The sequence below is a fragment of the Thunnus albacares genome, chromosome 8 (genome assembly GCF_914725855.1).
Source record: "Thunnus albacares chromosome 8, fThuAlb1.1, whole genome shotgun sequence".
Classification (NCBI taxonomy): Eukaryota; Metazoa; Chordata; class Actinopteri; order Scombriformes; family Scombridae; genus Thunnus; species Thunnus albacares.
Genome location: NC_058113.1, coordinates 14,937,158 through 14,959,782, shown reverse-complemented (window position 1 = coordinate 14,959,782; position 22,625 = coordinate 14,937,158). Strand labels below are relative to the sequence as shown.

General features: G+C 39.6%; 2 protein-coding genes across 2 annotated transcripts; one reads left to right on the top strand and one right to left on the bottom strand.

The window, feature by feature from the left end:
• Window positions 1–1,175: 1,175 nt before the first annotated feature.
• On the top strand, window positions 1,176–9,626 carry rcc1 (regulator of chromosome condensation 1). Its single transcript, XM_044359810.1, has 10 exons — window positions 1,176–1,365; window positions 3,175–3,271; window positions 3,537–3,724; window positions 3,848–4,027; window positions 7,146–7,242; window positions 7,336–7,458; window positions 7,575–7,715; window positions 7,855–7,974; window positions 8,334–8,486; window positions 8,822–9,626. The coding sequence occupies exons 1-10, from the start codon at window positions 1,186–1,188 to the stop codon at window positions 8,995–8,997; spliced, it is 1,455 nt and encodes a 484-aa protein (XP_044215745.1). The 5' UTR covers window positions 1,176–1,185; the 3' UTR covers window positions 8,998–9,626.
• An 8,147-nt stretch (window positions 9,627–17,773) lies between these two features.
• On the bottom strand, window positions 17,774–22,134 carry oprd1b (opioid receptor, delta 1b). The gene is made up of 3 exons (XM_044360469.1): window positions 21,766–22,134; window positions 19,881–20,236; window positions 17,774–19,655 (listed from the first exon to the last, which is right to left on the bottom strand). Exons 1-3 carry the CDS (start codon window positions 22,008–22,010, stop codon window positions 19,126–19,128), a joined length of 1,131 nt encoding a protein of 376 aa, XP_044216404.1. The 5' UTR covers window positions 22,011–22,134; the 3' UTR covers window positions 17,774–19,125.
• Window positions 22,135–22,625: the final 491 nt, after the last annotated feature.

Below are 22,625 nucleotides of genomic sequence, written 5' to 3'. Positions count from 1 at the left end.
AATACAACAAATGAGCTTATAAAATATATTACATTGTTATACAGCATTTTATAATAATATCTCATATATGACAGATATAAAGTACAGCAATATGCTACTTACATGTTAAGACATCAACAATAATAATCCAATAATGTGCAACAATATGTAATTCAACTCTGACAGAAGATATTTTGCAGCTTATTATTACTTTTACTTTTGTACATTTTGCTAATCAGAATTATTTTTATTGTCAAATAGGTTTGCATATACAAGGACTTTGCTTTGGTGTTGTGGCGCATAACAGTCAAAATATACACAAAATTAAGTAATCATAAATAAAATAAAAAAGAAAGAAATTTACAATTAAAAATATTTCAAATATATTCTAAGTGAGAAGAGCTGCTACAGCATTAAATTTTAAATTGAACAGAATGAGATGAAATATACTAAATATTGACCAGGAGTAAACAGTATATGCAGTGTGCATTTAATAATAATAATACAAGTACTTTTACTTCTGTGCATTTTGCTGATGATGCTTGTACTTTTACTTAAAGATCCCCTCCAGACATGTGTGAAGAGAGAGAAAATTACTCTGATTGGAACAATATTGTTTGTCTGATTTGGCTTTTCCACAAAAAGGGTATAATTACCACATTAAAATCCTTAAAATGGCATCTACTTCTTCTCCCTCATTAAACATTACAGAGTCTATAAATATGCAAATATATTTCATTTCAAAAGTTTAACCACTTCACCCAAGATGTCTCCTATTTCACTGTAAGTCCATTCTCATTGTATGTTCAATGGAGGCTTCAAGTTTCCACATCACCAGGATGCAAAATTAACTTTTTTGTCCACTAGCCAAATGGCTAGTGAATGTTAACACTTTACCGGCCACTCAATAGATTACCGTTGTTTTTTTAGCTGGTGAGTAAAGCACTTGCATATTTTGGCTGGTGGCTGGTGCATATTTTTTGCCCTGCACATCAAACTTGTATAAGTTTAATATTGGACCAGGATTTGCCTCCAAACCATTTGTAAAGTCACAAATCATGCTGGTAGGCCTGCCCCTTAAAATCAGATTTTCAGTGAGCACAGAAAAACTTTCCACTTTCTGCAGATTAATGTGAAAACAGCCTTCTAGTGTCAAACTCTGCACATACATCATTCTGCACAGTGAAGCTCAAACATCAGTATCAAATGAGCACTTTCTCCACTCCTGCGTGTTTTTGGTGCTGCTGTCTCTTTAAGGAGGCGGGAGGTTCCATAGAACGTGCTGTCTCGAGCGTGGCGCGTGCGTGTCTGAAGACCGGGAACAGGCTGTGTGTGCACCAGTGCACGTTCACTTTTAGCCGGACTACAAACTTCTACATATCACAGGTTAGTGAATTATCAGCCTTCAAACGGCCTAACTGGAAAAGATGAGCAACAATAAACAGATTTGTAAGCGATGTGTGCGCAGTTCATTCAATAAACTGTCGTATTATAGTTCATTCATTCCCGAATGTCGTGCTAATGCTATTGAGCTAGCTAGCTCTGGCTCTAACTAACTGCTAACACCGGCTACGTGATAACAGCGTGTATTTTCCAGGTCGCACTGTTACTGTATTAGTAGCTGAGTGTGTCACCTTGTTTTTGTTATCTAAAATGGTATTAAAACTGAGCCATCCACAGCTAACGTTAAATAACTTCGCTATGTAAGTCAATGTTAGCAGGGACACATGCGCAGCACCGACGTTAGATCACGCTGCTTATTTTGAACTATGCATCTGTGTTAAATGTTCAAGCTCTGACAGCACTTTCCATACATGTCCTTACGAAAGGTTGGTATTTATCACACTATCTGAGTGCGTCTTTGTGAGTTGAGTGTGACAGTTGTAAAAATGAAAGGGCTTATTATTCTGCGGGCGTTAACTTTATGCCAACAGGGGAGCAGAAGCGGAGCTAACACAGCTGTCTGTGGGGTAAAAACGTGACTGCCAGCCACTGACACGACTCTGACAGCTGCTACTGGTTAATGTTACCACCAAACTAAAGACTAATTGTGTCTGTCCGTTCATAGGGGTTTGTTGTTAGCCAGTAAGCTCGTGACTTATTTTAAAATATCAATATTAACATGGAGATGAACCTCTCATTCAATATTCAGAGCCTAACATAACATCCAGTGGTTTCAGGTGTGCAGTAGAGAGACCGTTGTGGACGTTTTCATGTCAACCCTGTGTTCATGAAACCACTCTTGAATTTATTACATTTTATATCATTTTTCTTCCTCATTAATTTGAGTACCAGACACTAAAGTACATGCTAAATGTCAGCTACAGACCCAGGTACTTATTAAAGAGACATTTAGGCCTTTGGTAGTATATCATGAACTGAACACATCAGTTGGTGCATTAATTAAGCTCATTCATACCACATCTGTCATAGTTTGTTTTCTGTGTTTTTATCTTCATTATTCACTGAAGAATCATCATAATTTAGACTTTTTTTTCCAGAACGGGTGCTATGAACTGATCAACAAATCCTCACATTTCAAAATCCACAACGAGCACCAGTTAATGAGTGAAATATTGAAGTAGATCAATTTTCCATTGATCGACTAATTGTTTTAGCCCTGTCTGTTTTGTTTGTGTGCTTCTTCAACAATAATACTCACCTTTTGGTCTTACCTGGTAAAACACAGGTATACAGATGGAAAGACTGGCCCAGCCAACTGAAATGCAGTGTTTTTCTTGCTGTGACATGTCATTTGACAATGCAGAGCTGTCATTGGATCCAATAGCTATCCATACCTCAGTCATGTTTGCTCAGTTTGTACCAGACTTTATTTTTTAAGCATCCTATGATTTTCTCCAAATGTAAACCTTTCATCATGTAAGAAGTAAGGTGAAGCATGGCTGGCCGACCATATCAGATATGTGATATTTTTTCACTATCCATCCTTTCCATCTTGTGTCTTTGTCCACTGGCGCTGGATGTATTAATTGTCAGACATTTAGCAACAATTACTGCTAAAGTGAACAAGCTGTGCAGCTGCATTTGCAAATGTGATTGAACTGCTCATAATAAACGCCCTTCTCATGTAGTGTTTGCTGTTTGTTTTTTTTCACCAGCTGTACAGCTCAGTGACCTTCACCCATAGTAGGTTATTAAAATCTTTCACTGGTCTCCTCTGTGTCTTTCCCAAAGTCGTCAAGTGTTGCTGTCATGCCCACTAAAAAGGCCGCCACCAAGAGAAAGTCTGATGTTGTTGTGGAGGATGATAAGGACTCCAAGAAAGTCAAAGGTAAGTGACTGGCCTTTTCACAACAGGATTGCTAATGGCAACCAGAGTTGACTGGACCCATGTCTCTGTACACTGACAACAAAACAATCTCATTTTTTGTGGGCTTTTTATATGTAGTTAACCTGCTAGCCTGGCTGAAAGGTCACAATAGTAGTAGTATTAGTAGCACTCTTCACATGCTGTGGTCAAGTTTGGCTTTGTATGACTAATAATGGCAAAGATCAAATACTGTCCTTTGGTATAAATTTGTTTGTGCCTGTACCAGTTTCCCACAGGAGCCATGGCAGAGAGGCAGGTCAGGTTCTTGTTCTGGGCCAGGGTGATGTTGGACAGTTGGGTTTAGGTGAAGACATCATTGAGAGGAAGAAACCTGCGCTTGTGTCCCTGCCAGAGAAAATCTTGCAAGTGGTAGCTGGTGGCATGCACACTGTGTGCCTTAGTGACACTGGACATGTAAGTGAACATCCGTCTTATTTAAATAAATAATTAAGATTGCATTGCTAATTCCTTACTAACATTTTAACTGAGGGTCTTTTAGTTTCCCAGAGAAACAAATATGTTGTTTTTATTTTTTAGGTCTACACGTTTGGCTGTAACGACGAAGGGGCCCTTGGTCGGGACACAACAGAGGAGGGGTCTGAGATGGTTCCAGGGAAGGTGACACTGGAGGAGAAGGTGGTCCAGGTGTCGGCAGGAGACAGCCACACAGCCGCACTCACAGAGGACGGAACAGTGTACATGTGGGGCTCCTTCAGGGTTAGTTAACTGCTGTTATCACTTATGTCTGTGCTTGGAAGTGTGCATGTTTGTGTGTGAGAGAGATACAACTAGTAAACTAGTGATTTTTGTATCTTTTTGTTAATCCTCTCTACCCACAAAGATTCAAAAGCATATTTCAACCTTGCATCTTCCCCTGACCATGACCATCACAAACGCACAGTATGGGTAGTTTGGACCAGAACATTTTAAAGACATTTGCTTTCAGGATGGATACAAGTCATTTATCAGCTAGTTGACACAAGTCAGAAAATCCACCGTTATGCACCTAATCTGTAGTGACACCTTCTCTGTATATAATCATTTAAATTATTCCACATTAAAATAGTGATAAAGCAACATTCAATAATCAAAGCACCATCATATATCATGCATGACATTGTAACACTGACCTCATCCCTTCTCCTCATGTGCAGGTTTTCTTCCTATTTATCTTATTTGATATAAATCTCTGCTCATCACTGCCCAAAGATTCCTGCCTTCTCCCAGCTACATTTCTCCATATGAATTATTTTCATTCTTCTCAGTTTATTCTGTTTTGGTGGTATTGTCTGTCTCATTTCCTGTTAGCCACATTTGAGCTCATTTGGAACCAACATAAAATTAAGTTATATGCTGTTCAGAATTCTTCGTGACTGGAGCTCGAGCAAATGACAGAATATCCTGCCGACTATTTGATTTGAACACTTTAAAGCTCATCAGCACAGAGCTCGAGTGGGAACTCATTAATACTTTCCAGGGTTTGTCCATCTCTACTCAGTACTGTGTCAACAATATTGCAATAACCTTTAGACATCTGGTACATATTCAAACACATCCATTGAACTGGCTGGCACTGTGGAACTCATTATATGTGCTGTATTTCAACAAATCAAGATATTCTCTTTGATTATGATTACTGTTTGCAATAACACAAAGTTAATCATATAAAAATCTCCATATGTTCTGATTTCATTTTTGTTTTCCACCCGATTCAAGCTTGGCCTTAAGCCTGTCCATCACAAGCAAAGCTGAATTTCACTTTTTGTTCATCTTTCAGCCATCATCAGGGCAGCCTAATGGACTGGTTAGGTTTGGTTTCCGATGCCAAACCTCCCTCCCTAACCTGCAGTGCAGAAAATTAGGATATTCTAACAGAATAGAAAAGGCAAAAACAAACAACCAACTCAAGAAAACTGAATATTTCTGCTCCCTTAATTTCACTTTAACAACGAGCTTGTATCTCCACTGAGAGATTCCTGTATTCTCCACCTTTTCACTTCATCAATACTTTCATTGTCATGCCCACATAATGCGTCCACCCTCCTCTTTTCCATAGAGCTCCATCAACTGCAAACAGATCAAGCACAATAGATCGACCATTATGGAGAACCGTAAATGACTGATATAACCATGTCCATTACACTTTCATTTGATTCCTCTTCTTGATTTGAAGTCAGCAGATTCATTTCCTGTAATAACGTGTCTCCTAATAATCCTGCAATTATTCTAGCACACCAGACTCTCTCCATCATCACCTCTTTAATTATCAAACCATCTCTCTAAAATAATAATAATAATAATATCTCTAAAATGCCACCCCCCCCCAAAAAACTTGACCCGTAGTTTTAAATAATCACTCTGGATTATAATCATTTCTTGGTCGTCCACACTTCAATTACTGCAGTATAAACTCTTGATCGTGACTCATTACAGAACACTATGTGTGGGAAGTCTCCTCATTAATGAAAGTGGCACATCCTGCTCCTCCCGTCTTATCCTGCTGCAACACTCCATACCCATAACAAGAAATCTAGATTTAGTGTGAAACCGTGTTTTCTTTACACAGATGATTTACGATTACACTGATAAATGTTGACCATCTAATGAAATACATATTGGTTTGTTACTCAACTGATCTTTTAGGTTATCAACATTTCTCATGTTGATCCAGTGAATCTGAGGTGATGCTGCTGACAGCAAATGAATTTCAGTTTTAGATTCCCCGCCTGAGCTCTTGAACTTTTTCTCATGATCTCTGTAATTGCTGCCTTTTGGGGCCAAATGACCAAATCTCACAGTTGTAGCATTTTAAAGGCTTGGGGACAAAATGTTCTTCACACTTTGACCTATTAAAATAGAAATTCAGCCATAGTCTGATCTTTCGTAATGCCAGTCTTCATTCTTTTCATCTCTCAGCACTTATCACTCCTCCTGCTAGATTACTCATCATTTTTTAATAATTAATACTCAATGGCACACTGGCAATTACATCTCTATTACCTCTGCCTACCTTCTGCACTCCCACTTGATTTTTAACAATGCAGAAACCAAATGAAACACTCAACATAACCTCTGTTTTGAAAAGCTTCTTATAAATTATGTTTTTATTATCCCAGATCTGTTTATAATTCAGATGTGTCTTTGTCATTGTGGCATCATAATCCCAACATATCCCATCCCATTTGTTAAACTGGGTTGCCAGGTGCATTTTTGCCTTTTAGCACACTTTTTTTTTTTTTTTGGTGGGGTGACACTGTCAAGTAGACAGACCCAATGACACTTTCAAAGAAATGAATGGTGTATGAATGCATATAATTTACATTATATTATGAACACCAACTACATTGCATTGCAAAGACAAAGTACCCTGAATGCAAACTTCCATCATGTGTGCACAAATGCATAACTGAAAATATTTTGAACTATGTTCAGTGGGCATCAAAATATGCATAAATGAGATACATTTCATAACAAAATAGTGATACTTGGTGTCTGAGTAATGAAAAGTATGTGCAAACACTGTACTGCTTGACCTAGTTCTGGTCTGGTTAATGGATGTCAAGCAAAACAAATAGAATAAGAGAGGATAACAAAATGTACGTATGAGGAGCTGAACATCAGGGCCACTTACTCTGATGAAGTTATTCAAGTACAGTTAAACTGAAAAAGTCAATTGCAGTTTTTCCAATTTTAATTTTCAGGTATCATATCAAACATATCAGGCTGGTAACCAAAATGGTGATATTTACAGCCATGCTACACTACTCATAACCCAAAACATGAGCATTGCATATCTGTCGGTTCAACCATTAATATGCTGGCCCTTCGTTTCCAGGATAACAATGGTGTCATCGGTCTACTGGAGCCCATGAAAACATCTACTGTTCCACTCAAAGTCCCCATGACGGAGCCTGTTGTGAAAATTGCATCAGGTAAGAAAAAGTCCACTTCAGTGCTAAATGTTTTTATTTGTATTCTGTATATTAATTTCTAACAATGTTTAATTTTCATGAATCTTCGACCAGGTAACGACCACCTCATACTGGTGACACTGGAGGGAAACCTCTACTCGCTGGGCTGTGCAGAGCAGGGGCAGCTGGGGAGAGTGCCTGAGCATTTTTCAAACAGAGGAGGCAGGAAAGGCCTCGGTAAGTAACAAAAGCCCAGAGCATCAACTCATTACTCTCTGATGTGGGATTACATTAACAATAGTGTAATTTATATTACTGTGGTCTCTGGCTGAGTCTGTGTCCTGTGATTTCAGGCCGGTTGCTGATACCTCAGATTGTAAAAGTCAGAGGGAAGGTTCACTTCTTAGACGCCTTCTGCGGGGCGTACTGCACCTTCGCTTTGTCAAAAGAGGGACATGTGTATGGATTTGGTCTCTCCAACTATCACCAGCTGGGTTAGTAGGTTCCAGTCCTTAAATAATGTGAATTAACCTCACATGAGTCAGTTGTTCACAATCTGCTCTGAGCTAGTTGCATCAGACATTATGAGGTTGTTTTTTGTGTCCTAACAACTCATTTTTTTCATCTGTCCAGGTACCAAAAGCACCAATATGTGTTTTGTCCCAGTAAAACTGACTTGCTTCAAGAACTCAACCACTTCCTGGGTTGACTTCTCTGGAGGACAGCATCACACTGTCTGCCTCGATGCTGAAGGTAAACTGCGACTGTTGACCATATGTGATCCAGATTTACACTGTGTTTCTACATTAGTAATACATTTCTTGTAAGACTACACAAGTAATATACTGCTGATGTAAGAAATCATGTTTTAGAACTACAAATAGATTTAAAATAAATACAACTACAGTATATTACCCATGTTTTACAAGCATGGCTTGTAATAAGTAATTTAAAACTAAAAGTAATTTAAAATGTTAAATGTATAGAGGGAAAAAAATCAGCAGTGTTTGGATGGAAAGCTGTTCCATAAATAAGAGAAACTAAGGAGTTTTATCTCAAGTACTGACTAGGCAAACGATAAGAGTCTTTTTTTTTTTTTCTTATCTTTTTAGGGCAGGTTTACAGTCTGGGCAGAGCAGAGTACGGTCGTCTTGGTCTGGGTCAAGGGGCTGAAGAGAAGAGTGAGCCCACACCTGTGATGGGGATGGAACCGGCCAGTGGAGTGACATGTGGGGCGTCTGTCAGCTACGCTGTCACCAGAGAAGGTGAGTAACAAGAACTTCTGGGTCTGTTTCACAAGAATGTTATATTGCTGGCTTTTTATGACAGTAAAACAGCAGCTTGCATCTTCTGGCTTCACTATTTACAGAGGAACATCATTATTCACTCAAATGCAAGAGTTTTTTTTATCAGGAAAACACAATCATGGGATTTTTGAAGCATAATTGGATGTACAGTAAATATCCCATATTACGGTAACTTCTCATACTGCCAGCTGTATTTCTTTATTTTTTCCACATTGTGTTTCTAATGTTTGCAATGAGCTAAGTGAGTAAAAAATGATGCACAGTCCACTTACTGCTGCCTGTGCTCACTCCAGGATCCGTGTACGCCTGGGGAATGGGCACCAACCTGCAGCTTGGCACAGGAGAAGAGGATGATGAGTGGGGCCCTGTGAAGATGACAGGCAAGCAGCTGGAGAACCGTGCAGTACTGATGGCGTCCAGTGGAGGGCAGCACACGGCCCTTTTGGTCAAAGACAAACAGGAGAGCTGATAGCCCTCTCTGGCAGAGAATGATGGGGGAGCTTTTGATCTGTTTCAAGGTGGGGCCTTGTTCACGTTGCCTAAAAACGGGGAGGGGGTGAATCTACATGTGACTTCCTGTGCTGAGCCGAGGGAGTGCGAGAGGTGCAGGGCAGAGTGGGAGAAGTGAGGTTTTAGCCCCTTTTACGAGAACTCTTCTCTCGCTGATGTGGGGAAAAATGTTCACTGATGTTTTCAGTAGATCATGACAAATGAGAGACTATTTTTTTAAATCTAGTTTTTTGATGTTCCCTTTGAATTCTTTTCAATAAAAGTCATTAGTATGACTGTAAGACAGTGTATGTGATGTTTGTGAATGTGGCTGTTTACATGTACGTAAAGCAAACGAGAGTAAAAGGCCTTTTAATGATTTCCCCAAACCAGAGACTTTTTAACATGTTTTTTCTTTAGAGCAATAATTCCATTGACCTTGGTTCAGACAGGACATTTACACCTAAGTGAGTTCAATATGTGAGACTACTGTTCGTTTTATTGAGGGCACACGGAGCTGTTTGTGACTATTGGACTATTTGGTAACATGTCATACTGTATCCTGCATTTTGTTGCTTTTTCTGTCTGAAAATAAAGATAAAATTTTAACTTTTTATGCCTTTTCTTATGTTATATAGCAACTATTTTGGTAGTTGTGATTTTTTTGTTGTTGTTGGTTTTTTTGTTTTTTTTTAAGGAAAATGACTTTTGCTGGTTGCATGCGTCCTTTCCGATGTGAGGACTTGTTGCCATTCTTTGTCATATGATCATAAACTGTATATCTGTGGGTTTTGGCCTGTTTGTCAGACAAAACAAGCCATCTGAATGTCGCTTTTGGCTCAGGGAAATTGTGATGAACATTTTAGACTCTATCCAACATTTTATAGACAATTTATTGATGCAACCAAATATTTGGTAGCTTAATCAACATTATGTGCATGCTCGTAAAGGGGAAAATTCACCCTAAAACAACATTTCAACGAGGGTTTGACAGTTTAATTCGCTCTGGAAGACTTTGGTTTACAAATGACAAGTTCAACAAAAACAACATAATTTTATCTAACCTATTAGTAACCAACCTAATAAAAGGATTCATCATTTAGACCATACTTATTTTTGATATATCCGTTATTGAAAATATGGGCATATTTTACAGTTCATAATTTTAAATGCATTTCAGAAACACTTAAAGGGATAAATGAAGGTTCAGTCTCCTGCTTATGTAACAGATGAAGGTTTATTTGTGCTTTATCACAGTTGCTGCAGGGAAGGAGTGAAACGGCATTGTTGCATTTCAGTCCTTTCTGGTTATCTGTGTCCTTCATCTTCGCAATAGAACGAATGCAATTCATTTAGCCAATAGTACTGGGTATTATCACTTCCACAGACGACATGTCATCTCAAGCCATTGAAAAAGGGGCTGCTTTTCTAGCAGGAGTACAGCTGCCCAACAGTTGCACACTAGTTGCTTTATGTCTCATATGGATGCAAACAACATTCCATATGCACGTAGTCATGAATATAAATCAGAAACACTTAAGGATGCAAATGATGGTACAAGTGCATACATCAAAGCTGCATGTTTTTGTGTTAAATGTGGGCTGAAATGCGCTTGGTCCTTGTCTCATCTTGCTTTCATCTGACCAAAAGGACCTGATGATGAAGTGTAAGGGCTGAGTCCTGTGAAAAGCCCTCATGGCAAAAAGCTACTCAAAAAGCTTTGAAATGCTAAAGTATCTTTCATAAGCAGTTAATTGCTCAGAGTAAACCTCTTCCCTTTTTTGTTTTGCATAGCTGCTTGTTGTGAGACAAACAAGAAATGTCAGGGATAAATTTGGAAGTTCTGCTGCTCGGTAATGGTTTTACAGTAGCTGTAAGAGTCTTAAAACAACTGTTTCCAATGCTTGTGTTCTGCCGCTGGGTGTTAACTCTTCTGTTTCTGTATAAAACATATCTGTAATGGTTCAACGTATTAAAAGAAATGCAGCTTTATCACACCTGGCATGTGTTCTACAAATTTTTTTTTAAAGATTCAATGCACATTGTTCTGCCAAAAACATGAGGTGACATTTTTTCTTTATATATTGTATTAACACTTATGTAAGGTGTGAAGGTATCAGACCTACCACACTGCAGTACACAACACACTATTTCATAACAGTTATCTTCCACATTTTCTACTCTGAAAGAAAACCATGTTGTGTTTTGGCAATGACTCAACAGCACACTGTGATTCATGGATACTTTCTCTGATAGGTAGCATTTTTCAGATGAAACATTTTCCCTACTGAAATGTTTCTTTTGTCCAGTAATGAGCGGTTACACTGTCAGACACCAAACTGAGTCAAATACTCAGTCGTGTTGATATGCAGGGTGGTTTCTTGGGAATGATGACACTGATTAAATGACCTTTAGTCATGCACCCATAAATTTTTTAATCCCCTGCTGTGCTGGAATTTTTAATTTTAAATCAACTGAAGTCTGAATTGTTTTGGACAATTTTATGAACCTCATTCATAACTGTTCAAACGTAGCTGTTGCATCACTCCAGGATTTTCAGAAAAAATAAGCAGAATGGTTTTGAGACAACAACAAAGACTTTGCAGATGTACAGGTAAATGGGACTGACTTAAGCCAGGCAGTTAAGAGAGGCTTTTAAAAGCAGACAGCTTCCACATGCAGGAACATTCAAAATCGGATAATGCTCCAAAACCCAGAAACCTTCTCATAACATTTCCCGCACAAAGAGAGACATTCATACAGGAATTCGGCAGTGACATCCTGTGATTAATTCCTTTCAGTCATAGAAAGTATAACAAGGTTTTCATAATGCATGCGGATTCTAATCTTCCTCTCGTTAAACTAATCACAGAGGAGGCCGAGGAGTCTCAGGCACCTGCACCGCCACACATTCACTCTAACAATGGAGGGAGCCAAATTAATCACAGCAATTGGCTGCTTCACTTAGAGCTGTACATAAGATTTTTTATATTCTGTTTTTTTTGGCAACACTGTCTATAACAGGCTGCATGCATTCATGATTAGCAGCATCATGCCATTACAATTACAACCTCACAATATAACAAATTTTGCATCATTTAGCTCTGTCTTGATTGGGATGTGGCGGCCCTCGAGTCATCCTGCTGTTTTTATAATTAACTTGTCATTTCAAATTATATTGAGTGCTTTTCCTCAAGTATGCATTAATCAAGACATCCAAAGTTTTGTGATGATTGAAATGCTTTTGGAGAGGCTTTGCTATGAGTTGTTTTCATCAAGTGGTCCATTGTAGTGGAAACCTGTTGAATATGGCACAGCAGGCAGCTGTTTTCCAAGCCACTCCCGTCTTACTCTTGTTTCTCTCTCACACACTCAGGAAATGCGCCAATTTTGGATAAAATACTTTTAAATTAATGTGCAGACGGGAAGTTTAAGATGTAGAGCAAAAGAGAGCGAAAGAAAGCAAGCAAATATGGTCTCAAACACATCAGCATGTATTTGATTTGCCATTTTCTATCATTACTGTGTGTGTGTGTGTATACCAGATATTCCTCACATTGTGGGGACTTAAATCTGTGCACACAGTCACTTTTGGGGACTCGCCGCCCTTTTGGGGACAAAAGCAAGTCCCCATAATGTAAATTAGGTTTAGGTTTAAGATTAAGGTAAGGTTAGGGTTAGGCATGAGTTGGTTAGGGTTAGGGTTTGGGTTGGGCTATCAATAATGAATGGAAGTCAATGCAATGTCCCGACAAGGATAGCTGCACAAACTAGTTAACTAGTTAATTGGGGACAGCTTGTCCAATTGGGGACAAAAGCCATCTCCCCAACTGGGAAGATGATGGGTTAAGGTTTAAGGTTAGGATAAGTATGGTCAGGGTATCTCTCCAGGAAATTAATGTAAGTTTATATAATGTCCTCAGAAGTAATCATGATCATATGTGTGTGTGTGTGTGTGTGTGTGTGTGTGTGTGTGTGTGTGTGTGTGTGTGTGTGTGTGTGTGTGTGTGTGTGTGTGTGTGTGTGTGTGTGTGTGTGTGTTAGGTGGCCATGTCCCCAATTGGTAAAACATTGATTTTGGTAAAGGTTAGGTTTAGGAAAGTAGTGCTTGTAGTTAAGGTTAGGGTTAGTCAACTCAACCCACTCTTTTCTTTCACCTCATAGGTCAGGAAGCACTTTGAGGACAGTGTAGTTGCAGTTGCAAATAACATACACTATATGGAGGCTCATCACATCACATCTTACAAACCCCTCAGGTACATTTATATGACATGATCATGAAGAAATCACATTATTTGTGTCAATGCTGTCACTCATCCTGTCTCTTTACTGTGCATATTCTGCAAGTAGAAAGATTAGGATCTGGCTCAGTAGCTTTGTAGCTGTTTTTTCATAAAGCATGAAGTGCTGCTGCAACAACAACAACAACAACAACAACAACAAATCCCCCATGTTGTTATTAATGTATTAAGTGATGTATTAACTGCTAAATGTATAAAGTACTCAACTGTTGCCATGGCAGAGTAGGTGTTTGGCATCAGCCTCTTGAAAGCTCTAATGGGAGAACAGATTACTCTGAGAAAACACGCATTTCTCTGAGTATGTGCACAGGAAACAAAATAGGGTATTATTAGCCACTGAATATGTCTTGCTGTTAAGCCACTGGTGCTCCATTGCCTGCGGACCATATTGTAATTACTGGAGATTGCTTTGATAGATGGGATTTCTCGTCCAGCGGGCCGAGGGCTTCTTGTGAACCCCTCCGCTGAGGACCCACAGCTGTGCAGAAACTTGTGAGAGGGGCCAATCTCTCAATCTGATGCATGTTTGCAGATCTATTATGGTGACTAGATGACAACAGGCCTGTTAATGAAGTGCCAAGGTAGGTGACTCATCCCTTTTAATGGACCTTTCTTGTTATTTACTTGACATTTACACGTCATATTGATTCTGAGCTAATTGCTCACAGAGTTCCACCTAAACTGTGATCACATATGTCACCTTTATGGATGGCAGCAGACTTGTAAAACAGAATATCTGATGTATAGCCGATGCAAAGGGCTGGATCATGTGAAGGAAGTGGGTTGGCCAGCCCAGATTCTAATGACTCTCAGCTGGCAGATGGCACCCAGTTTGAATCCCTGTCTCAGCTCCCCAGCAGGGAATACTCACGAATTTGCAGCCATATGAAACATCCAGTAAAACTGCATGGAGATTTCTGCACTTCTGGCATTACGTAAACACCTCAGGCAACTAGGAGGTCTGATCCATCTTACAGCAGGCATCTACAGTACCACACAAATCCATCACCAGAATCTCTGCGTTATCATTATCTCAATAACTGATTCCATTTGGGTGTATTTTATCTATCTTAAGGGTTAAGGCTGGCTATTCTAAATATTTTTCTTATTGTCAACAAATCTCATGTGCAGAGTAAAACAAACAGTAACATCATCCTACTAACAACTATTATGTGTGTATCCACAACCTGATATATCATATTCCTCTGTGTTGTAGACCTCCGTTGTTGTTCAAACCCTTGCATGTTTGCAGTTTTGACTCAGCACTGACATGTTGCGCACTGTCAGCCAAGATGTTGTGTGAAAAGCCTCACTGTCAGTATGTAGGTGTCCACAGTAGAGATGCCCAAATGTTTGTTACACTGAAAAAATTTCCACTGAAAGGCATCATGAAGCTCAAACAGCCAAACAATGTAGTTGTGTTCCATCAGGCTGAGCAACAAATCTGTCTTCACAGTGGACTGAGGAGCATCACCCCCACTCTCACTCTGCAGATCCTTTCATAGTCTGCCTCCCAGAAGTCAAATAACCAGTATCATCCAGATGGAACAGAAAAAAAATCTTTCAAACTATTAGATGCTCTGAGCTTTTGATGGCAACCAGGGAATACTGGCTTTGCCAAACTGGAGTTGTTATGAATGCTTCCCTCTCTGTTTTTATGTCGCTCTGTTAATTTGTTTGAGTGCACGAACAACCGTTACTTAGGGTTAGAAGATGATGCATTTAATCACTCTGGAACTTATCTACAGTAGCTCTGTGCTTGTAACTGTATACTGTAACTTTGATAGATAATCATTAAGAAAAATACCTGTTGCATGTGTGTACAGGCACTCCAAAGAACCCAAAGATAGCTTTCAAAATCCAGAACAAAACTGTTTCTGTAGAGGCAAAAAGTCACAATTACAGCTGAGTTTTCAGTTTTGCTAGATCTGACTGCTCTGTTGGATGAAGCACTTTGGTATTCACATTTTAAAACAGCCAATTACAGTCTAGTCAAGTCAGGAGCCAGCTCACGGTGTCTGACTAAATTATTCATTTTGTTGCTTTTTCATTTGTCTGCTACACAGTGAGCATATAGGCAGAGATGTGTAAATATTTAAAGTCATATTTCATTGCACAGAAGAAATCTTCAGCACAGCCTGCTCCCCCTCACACCCTCAACACAAATGTCACTGCTCAGCTCAATGGAAGCTCTATGATGTCTTGTCATTTAGCTTTTCTGAGATATTCAGATTGAACATCCCTTATTCTAAAGTCTAACATATCCCTCAGCCTGGCTATTTGAGAGATCAGGCAGTCTGATAACTTCTATTCTCTGAGACATCATCAGTCTTTCAGCACATAATGATTTCAGCCCTTTAATGTGTGCAAGAAGTGAGATAAAAGTCAGTTTGAACATGTAATTCTAGGACAAAAATACCAAAGAATGTGTCATTTTTTACACGTGTGCGTCCTCTTGGGGCCTCACTGGTATTTACAGTAAGTATGTCTCATTTAAATGTTAACTGCATGTGTAATGATGTCACGGCGGGGGTCGCCTAATTATGGTTCTTTTTTTGCTCGGCCTTCATACCAGTGTGCGACCCGTGCAGCCAAGTGCACGCAGTCCACATTCCATGAGAATTCTTTTGAAAAGATACTACAGTGGTTTATTTTATTCTTTTATTCTCTAAGAAGGTTCGTAGCAGCTTAACAAAAAAACTGATGTGATGAAAGTGTCAGTCTGAGTTTGAGCCTGTGTCATTTTTAACAGCTAAAGCTGGTTATATTCCACATCAAAAAATCCTGTGAAAAGACAAAACAACAATGAATTGATCCTACTGATATAGTTTATTCCTCTGTGCCATAGAGGCACTGAACTATTAAAACACATAAGTTAGATGCACTGTTGCACTTTGTGACATCCTCTTTCATTACTATAAACACAGGCACTGTAGTCTATTTTACTTAGACTGATTTTACTGACTGTTGCCATAAACAGTAAAGCACCAACTCTGCCAATGTAAATAGTCCCAACAAATACACTATTTATTCCTGTTTGAGTGACATTTAATTATAAAAAACAACAACAACTGAGTTTAAAGAAAGGAAATGCTGTTTTTAAATAAATGAGAGTACATATTGATGACCTGTTTTACATCATTAGGACATATTGTCAGGCTATAGAACTTGGAAAGTATAAAGAAAACAGATAAACACATTTTTGTTTTCAGTCTTTTCATAGGATTTGCTGACAATAACATAAATGTATAGTATCACCAGCCTTATATTTTTATCGATACGCTGTAAAAGCTAATTCTCCAGGGCATCCAGTGGTCAGTGACCCCAATATCATCCTTGACTTATTTCACATTGTGCTTTCATTTATTCAGTCATATTTCCACACACACTTTAGATGTGTCATATTCACCCCTGTGACTGACCAGGGGCATCACGCTTGGGTCAGCCAATGCTGACATCCTAAAGGTCAGAGGCCCCTGGGTCCCCGTCCACAGTGACCCGATCAGTAATCCATACCTGATCAACCCAACTAATTATATGTGTAACTCTCATGAGACCTCACTGGTATTTACAAAGAGTAGAAGTGTCAACAACAAAAAACACAGAAAACAAAATATCAGAATAAAACTGAGTCATATTGACAATGATATATTTTTTAAAAAAGCACTTACAAGATACAACTTATGCTTTATATGACAGTTGGATTGAAGTTTTCAAAAGACAAAGCAGTTATTACACCTATACAATACGGTACTTGATATGCATATATATGCTGAAACCCAAAATGTGAAAAATCTTAAAGCACTTTTATCTACAAAACAAATCACTTTCTGTCAAAAGACCTAAACATAATGCTGAATAAGGCATTACGGTACATATTTTCATTCAGCTGAACATGTTGTAGACACTGCAGAAAACATTTATAAATGCTCTTCTAACAGTAATGGCTATACTAAGAGTTAGAGATAATCCAGACAGGAGACAATAAACTTTTTTTTTTTAAGATTTTGAATGCTTCACTTAACATTTATAGCTTTTAGTATAACAGTTATATAACTTTTGTTTTTACTAATTGGTTACAAGTGAAGCTTAATGGTACAACAGCTTGACAGCACAATGAAACAAAATAAATCACAATATCACTTAATATGCTCTTACAGAACAATATTTTTTACACTTGATATATAGATGTCTGTATAAACAAAACCACGTTGCCACAGAGAGGCGGTTCTCTCAAAATGTGCAAAAAATGTTTCCCACTGTCCAAATCTCTTCCTGTGAGCGTCCAACGATCATCAGTGGAAAATTGTAAATGAGCTGTAATACGTCCAGGAAGCTTCTCATTGCTCGCTGATGCATTTGATCCAATTCAGGCTTTGCCAGTTTGAGGTCATTCAGTCACCTCGCTATGAGTTGGAACAGCAGCGCCACTTTCCCCTTCAGCTACTCGGTTTATTGTCAGCTGAAAGTTTTGGTTGTATAAAAAAAAAAAACTGAGCTGTGTAACTGCAAGAGGAGCGGAAACAATGTGTCAGCTGAACAATGATGTTCACGGTGAATATATGCAGGGACTCATCTCTGCTTGTATTTTCACATTAAGGAAGTCTTTCACAAGCATCTTTCATGATGTATCAGATGGATAAAAGTAGGAAAAAATACATAGAGGCTTGGTGCTGTGGTCATATCAAGTTTCACCTCCTTTAAAATTGTTCTTAATTATATGAGTGTCCTTCGTCTGTAATTATTTCTCCTCTTACCATCACAAGAGCGAGCATGAAATTGGTTACATCCTCTAATTTAAATATCACAATGAAAATACAGTCTCAGCTAAACATTCACAGTATTGGATTCCCATTATCTCCCCAATGAGGCTGAGTGACAATACGATAACCAGCCTAGTTGTACAGTGCAGTCACAAAGTGGTAGGACAGAGACATGTTATGTGATGTCATCGTGTTGGCTCGGTACTCCAGCGCATTGGACATGAAGTGAAACTATGACAAACTTGGCTGTAGTTTGAGGGTATTTACATCCACATCAGAGGAACAGTGTGAGAATTGTAGCCCTCAGATTTCAGGAAATAGAAAGTAATTTCACAAGCTAACATAAGTCTTCATGTTTAATAATATTCTGTTATAGATGTTGTTTCTGTACTGCTGCCATCATCACTTCTTGCTGCTACAGGGGATTTTTCCAGTCAGTCTGGTCTTCATCAAGTGAAACCCATGAAGATTAAGGTCAGGTGACTAACTTGGCCAATCATACATTGCCCACCATTTGGCCATAAAAAGACTCCTTGGTGGCCTTGTCTGTGTGTTTAGGATCAATGTCCTTTCCTGAAAATCTGACCAGTGTGGGACTGTGCATACACAGGGCCCTGTTCGCCTAATATGGATGCGAATACATACAAACACTCTTAAATATGACAGTCAAAACTTTAACCTCCTATTTATTAGTTAATTTTTTGTTGAATTGGGGCCAAATCAGTGCAAATCACTGTCCTAATACTGGCACTGTTTGTGTGTGGGTGCTTCATGCATGTGCTTTAACAGGTGAACATACTCTCACAGGCACGCACAGGCATTTTTGTGATCATCCTGTGAGACTCCTTGAACAATTGTGTCTCACAAAGCTAAAAAAGACAGAAGGGTTTCATTAAATGAAACCACAAAGACAATCTATCATTTACATGGATGGTAGGTCAAAAGTCTTCATCTGCGGATTCAAACTCCAGTGGTGGAGACCTGTGTGACCTCAGTCTGGAGGTCATCCTGGACTGTTGTTCCCCCCCACTGATCCATGCCTAGTCAGGCGGGCGGCCTCTCTCTCGTTGCAGGAGCACAAACAGACACAGGCTCCCTCGTACTATTGCGCACTCTGGAAAAGCTGTTCTGATCCATGCGGGAGCGGTAGGGCAGGCAGAAATCCCTGAAGCACCTCTTGAAGTTCTCGTCCAAGAAGGCGTACAGCACGGGGTTGAGACTGCTGTTGGTGTAGCCCAGGGCGATGCACAGATGCCAGCTGGCCGCCACCAGGGGGTTCTTGTGGTCAATATCCACCATGGTCTTGACGATGATGAAGATATGGATTGGAGTCCAGCAGATGATGAAGACTGCCACCACCACCAGGACCATTCGGGTGATCCGCCGCAGGTTCCTGTCCTTCTCTTTGGAGCCAGAGAGCAGGCGGACACTCTTCAGCCGCAGGATCATCAGACCGTAGCAGATGGTGATGACCAGGACGGGCACCACGAAGGCGAAGATGAACACGCAGATTTTCATCACCGTGTCCCAGTACCATTCAGATTCTGGGAATTTGAGTGTGCAGGCTGTGCTGCCTGAGGAGTTAAAACAATTGGGAGTTTAATAGAGAGCCATGTGGAGAAGCTAATTTACTTTAATAACCCAGCTCAAATGTGTCCTCTTTTACAGCAATGATCATTGCCTGAAATTAGTAGAAGCACCTGCCACTAAAGTTGCTAAAAATCCTGCACAGATAAGTGAAATTTCTCTACAATGAAGGTTATTTCCAATATTTTTCTGCAACAATAAAAGTCCCTCACCATTATCTGTCATTTTGGTAACTGCCATGATCATCACAGGGACTCCGACGGCAGAGGAGAGGATCCAGATGCAGACGTTGATGAGCTTGGCTTTGGCAGGCGTGCGGAAGTCCAGGGCCCTCACGGGATGACAAACAGCGATGTAGCGGTCCACACTCATCATGGTGAGCGTGAAGATGCTGGTGAACATGTTGTAATAGTCGATGGCAATGATCACTTTACACAACAGCTCCCCGAAGGGCCATGTCCGCATCAGGTACTTGGCGCTCTGGAAGGGGAGGGTGCTGGTGGCGAGAGCGTCCGCCAGGGCCAAGTTGAAGATGTAGATGTTGGTGGCGGTCTTCATCTTGGTGTATCTGGTTGGAAGAAAAACACTCAGCACTTTTAAGTGATTTCGGCTAACGGTTTACAGGAAATGCGATTAGATTGTTAGATAAAGGCTGCATTTTTTTCAAGGTCTGTCTACTGCTGCGTTGCAAAGAAAACACCTTGTGTGGTTGACTCATGATTTCCATTAAAACATTTCAAGGTTAGAAACCAATTTACTGTTTGATCTAATCCATTACCTTTTTCAAATCAATGATCAGCTATTTCTCCTAGAAAAATATCATTCAATCAACTAATAAAAGAACTTACCAGATGCGTAATGGTTTTATGGCACTACAATAAATGCGTAAGAGCTTCTTTGCTCTGCCGAAGTGACTGTAAGCCTCCATTAAACTGCACTTCTACGTAATGACTCGATTCCAGCTCAAACGTCCTTCAAAACATCTCTGTGAATCTTTTTTTTTAATATATATATACGGTGACCAGTTTTGTCTGAATGCAGCTGAATAGATGTCTGGCTGTTAAAGATGGATTCCTCCACATTAAGTCCACAATATGTTGTTCACATTTAATTAAACTGTGTTTCTAAAGCCCAGACATCACACAGCAACAGGCTCTAAGGGGATGAGGGAAGACAAAGAGACGTCTTACCTTTTATCTTAATCCCTGCATTCCATAAAGAGATTTATTACATTACACAGCATGCACTGATCTCACTCTGAATGTAATTGCTCAGTAATTAGGCCTAACAGATCAGGGACAGAGCAGGCACACTGTCTTTTATATCAACTTTGTTTGATTATTCTGAAAATGGAAAACAAAAGCACAGAGACTCATATTTCATCTTTCATACAAAGAAGTAGCAGTTCAAAATTCAGTGTGATGATTGAAGTTTGGAGGTCTAAACAAATCATCACTGCTTTCTCATTTTAAGCTGCAGCAGTTTGGCAACAAATCAACATGACATGAATCATCAAAATGATCAAAACATGAATTCTCTGCTTTTGGTTCAACATGCTGCTTATTTCCCAAGAACATTAATCATCAGAGTTTACAACCATCATTCCTGACAGGAATAATTGGTGCAATGAGGTAATTTCAACGCTAAGCGGCAAATCACATTGTCCTCCCTCCCCCCCTGTGTGAGTGCGTGTGTGTTTGTGTTTGTGTGTGTGTGTTTGTTTGTGTGTGGGTGTGTTAGAGTGGCTCTCAGACACACTGTGGGCACTTACAAAGGACCATCATAAATATATAGCAGTGAAAATATTATTTATACATTATACATTGTACTCTTAAAAATGACTCTCTACAATATTAAATACAATATGACGTCTGTTGCTGTTACTTTAACATCCCTGATCATATCACTATAATATTGTTATACTAGTATATAAATGTTTGTGTGGCTTTTCACTGATCATTATCTGGTCAATTGCAAATTATAGTTGTAAATATAAACTTCAACACAATCACATTTTCTCTTCCTTTTCACTGTTTTTTTTTTGTTTGTTTGTTTGTTTTTTTGCTTTTCCTAATTAGTTTATTGTTCACTTCTTACCTGACCACCCCGTACATCACAAGGACGTTTCCTACCAGTCCCACCGCGCAGATGAGAGAGTACAGAGCCGTGATACAAACGGCGATGATGAGATTTGTGGTGTCCCTTGTTGCAGCCCTGATGGTCTCGTTGCTACTTGAAGGCAGGAGACCATCGGAGAATGTAATATTTAAAGGAGTTGCAGAGACCGAGTAGCGCTCCGTAAAATCACCAACAGCGTCGGGAGGAAGAGTGGGGAACTCCATTTCTAAAATTCGTTTGAGATTTTTTTTAATGTGTGAAGATTTTTCAAGGTCCGAAGCAGGCGCACAGGAGCGCAAGAAAGAGAACTGGACAGCAAATTAGTAATGAGGCGACTAGAGGAGGAGGTTTGCTCTCTCTCTCTCTCTCTCTTTCTCTCTCTCTCTCTCTCTCTCTCTCTCTCTCTCTCTCTCTTTCTCTCTCTCTCTCTGTCGTGTGTGTGCGTGTGTGTGTGCGCGTCTCAGCGCTTTCCCTTTGGCAAAGCGCACTGGTGCACAAAGCAAGATGTGATGAGACTGTTTTCCTGACCAATTCTCACCATGCCTACAGGAATACCATTTGTCGAAGCGCTTTGATTAGATCAAGCATATAATAATGCTTCATTACATCTTTTTTCTCCCTTATTGTCTGTATATCCAAAACAAATGCCTCTTGTTCCAGCTGCCACCCAACAGCTCATCAAAAATGTGTCAAAACCAGTCCAAAAATCTCTTTACAGCTCAATTAGACATTTCTTTATTGAGCTATTCCTGTTATTGCTGCCTTCAACCCCTGAGGTACTTCCTCTCCCACTCTCCATGGCCTGTGGCCCTGTGTTAGTGGAGCTCTATTAGAGGACT

Coding starts and splice junctions, on each gene's coding strand:
- oprd1b (XM_044360469.1), bottom strand. CDS start 22,010: ATGGAGTTCCCCACTCTTCCTCCCGACGCTGTTGGTGATTTTACGGAG. Junction 20,237..21,765: donor GTGATGTACGGGGTGGTCAG/GTAAGAAGTGAA, acceptor TCTTCCAACCAG/ATACACCAAGATGAAGACCG. Junction 19,656..19,880: donor TACCAAAATGACAGATAATG/GTGAGGGACTTT, acceptor TTAACTCCTCAG/GCAGCACAGCCTGCACACTC.
- rcc1 (XM_044359810.1), top strand. CDS start 1,186: ATGAGCACTTTCTCCACTCCTGCGTGTTTTTGGTGCTGCTGTCTCTTT. Junction 4,028..7,145: donor ACATGTGGGGCTCCTTCAGG/GTTAGTTAACTG, acceptor CTTCGTTTCCAG/GATAACAATGGTGTCATCGG. Junction 8,487..8,821: donor CTACGCTGTCACCAGAGAAG/GTGAGTAACAAG, acceptor TGCTCACTCCAG/GATCCGTGTACGCCTGGGGA.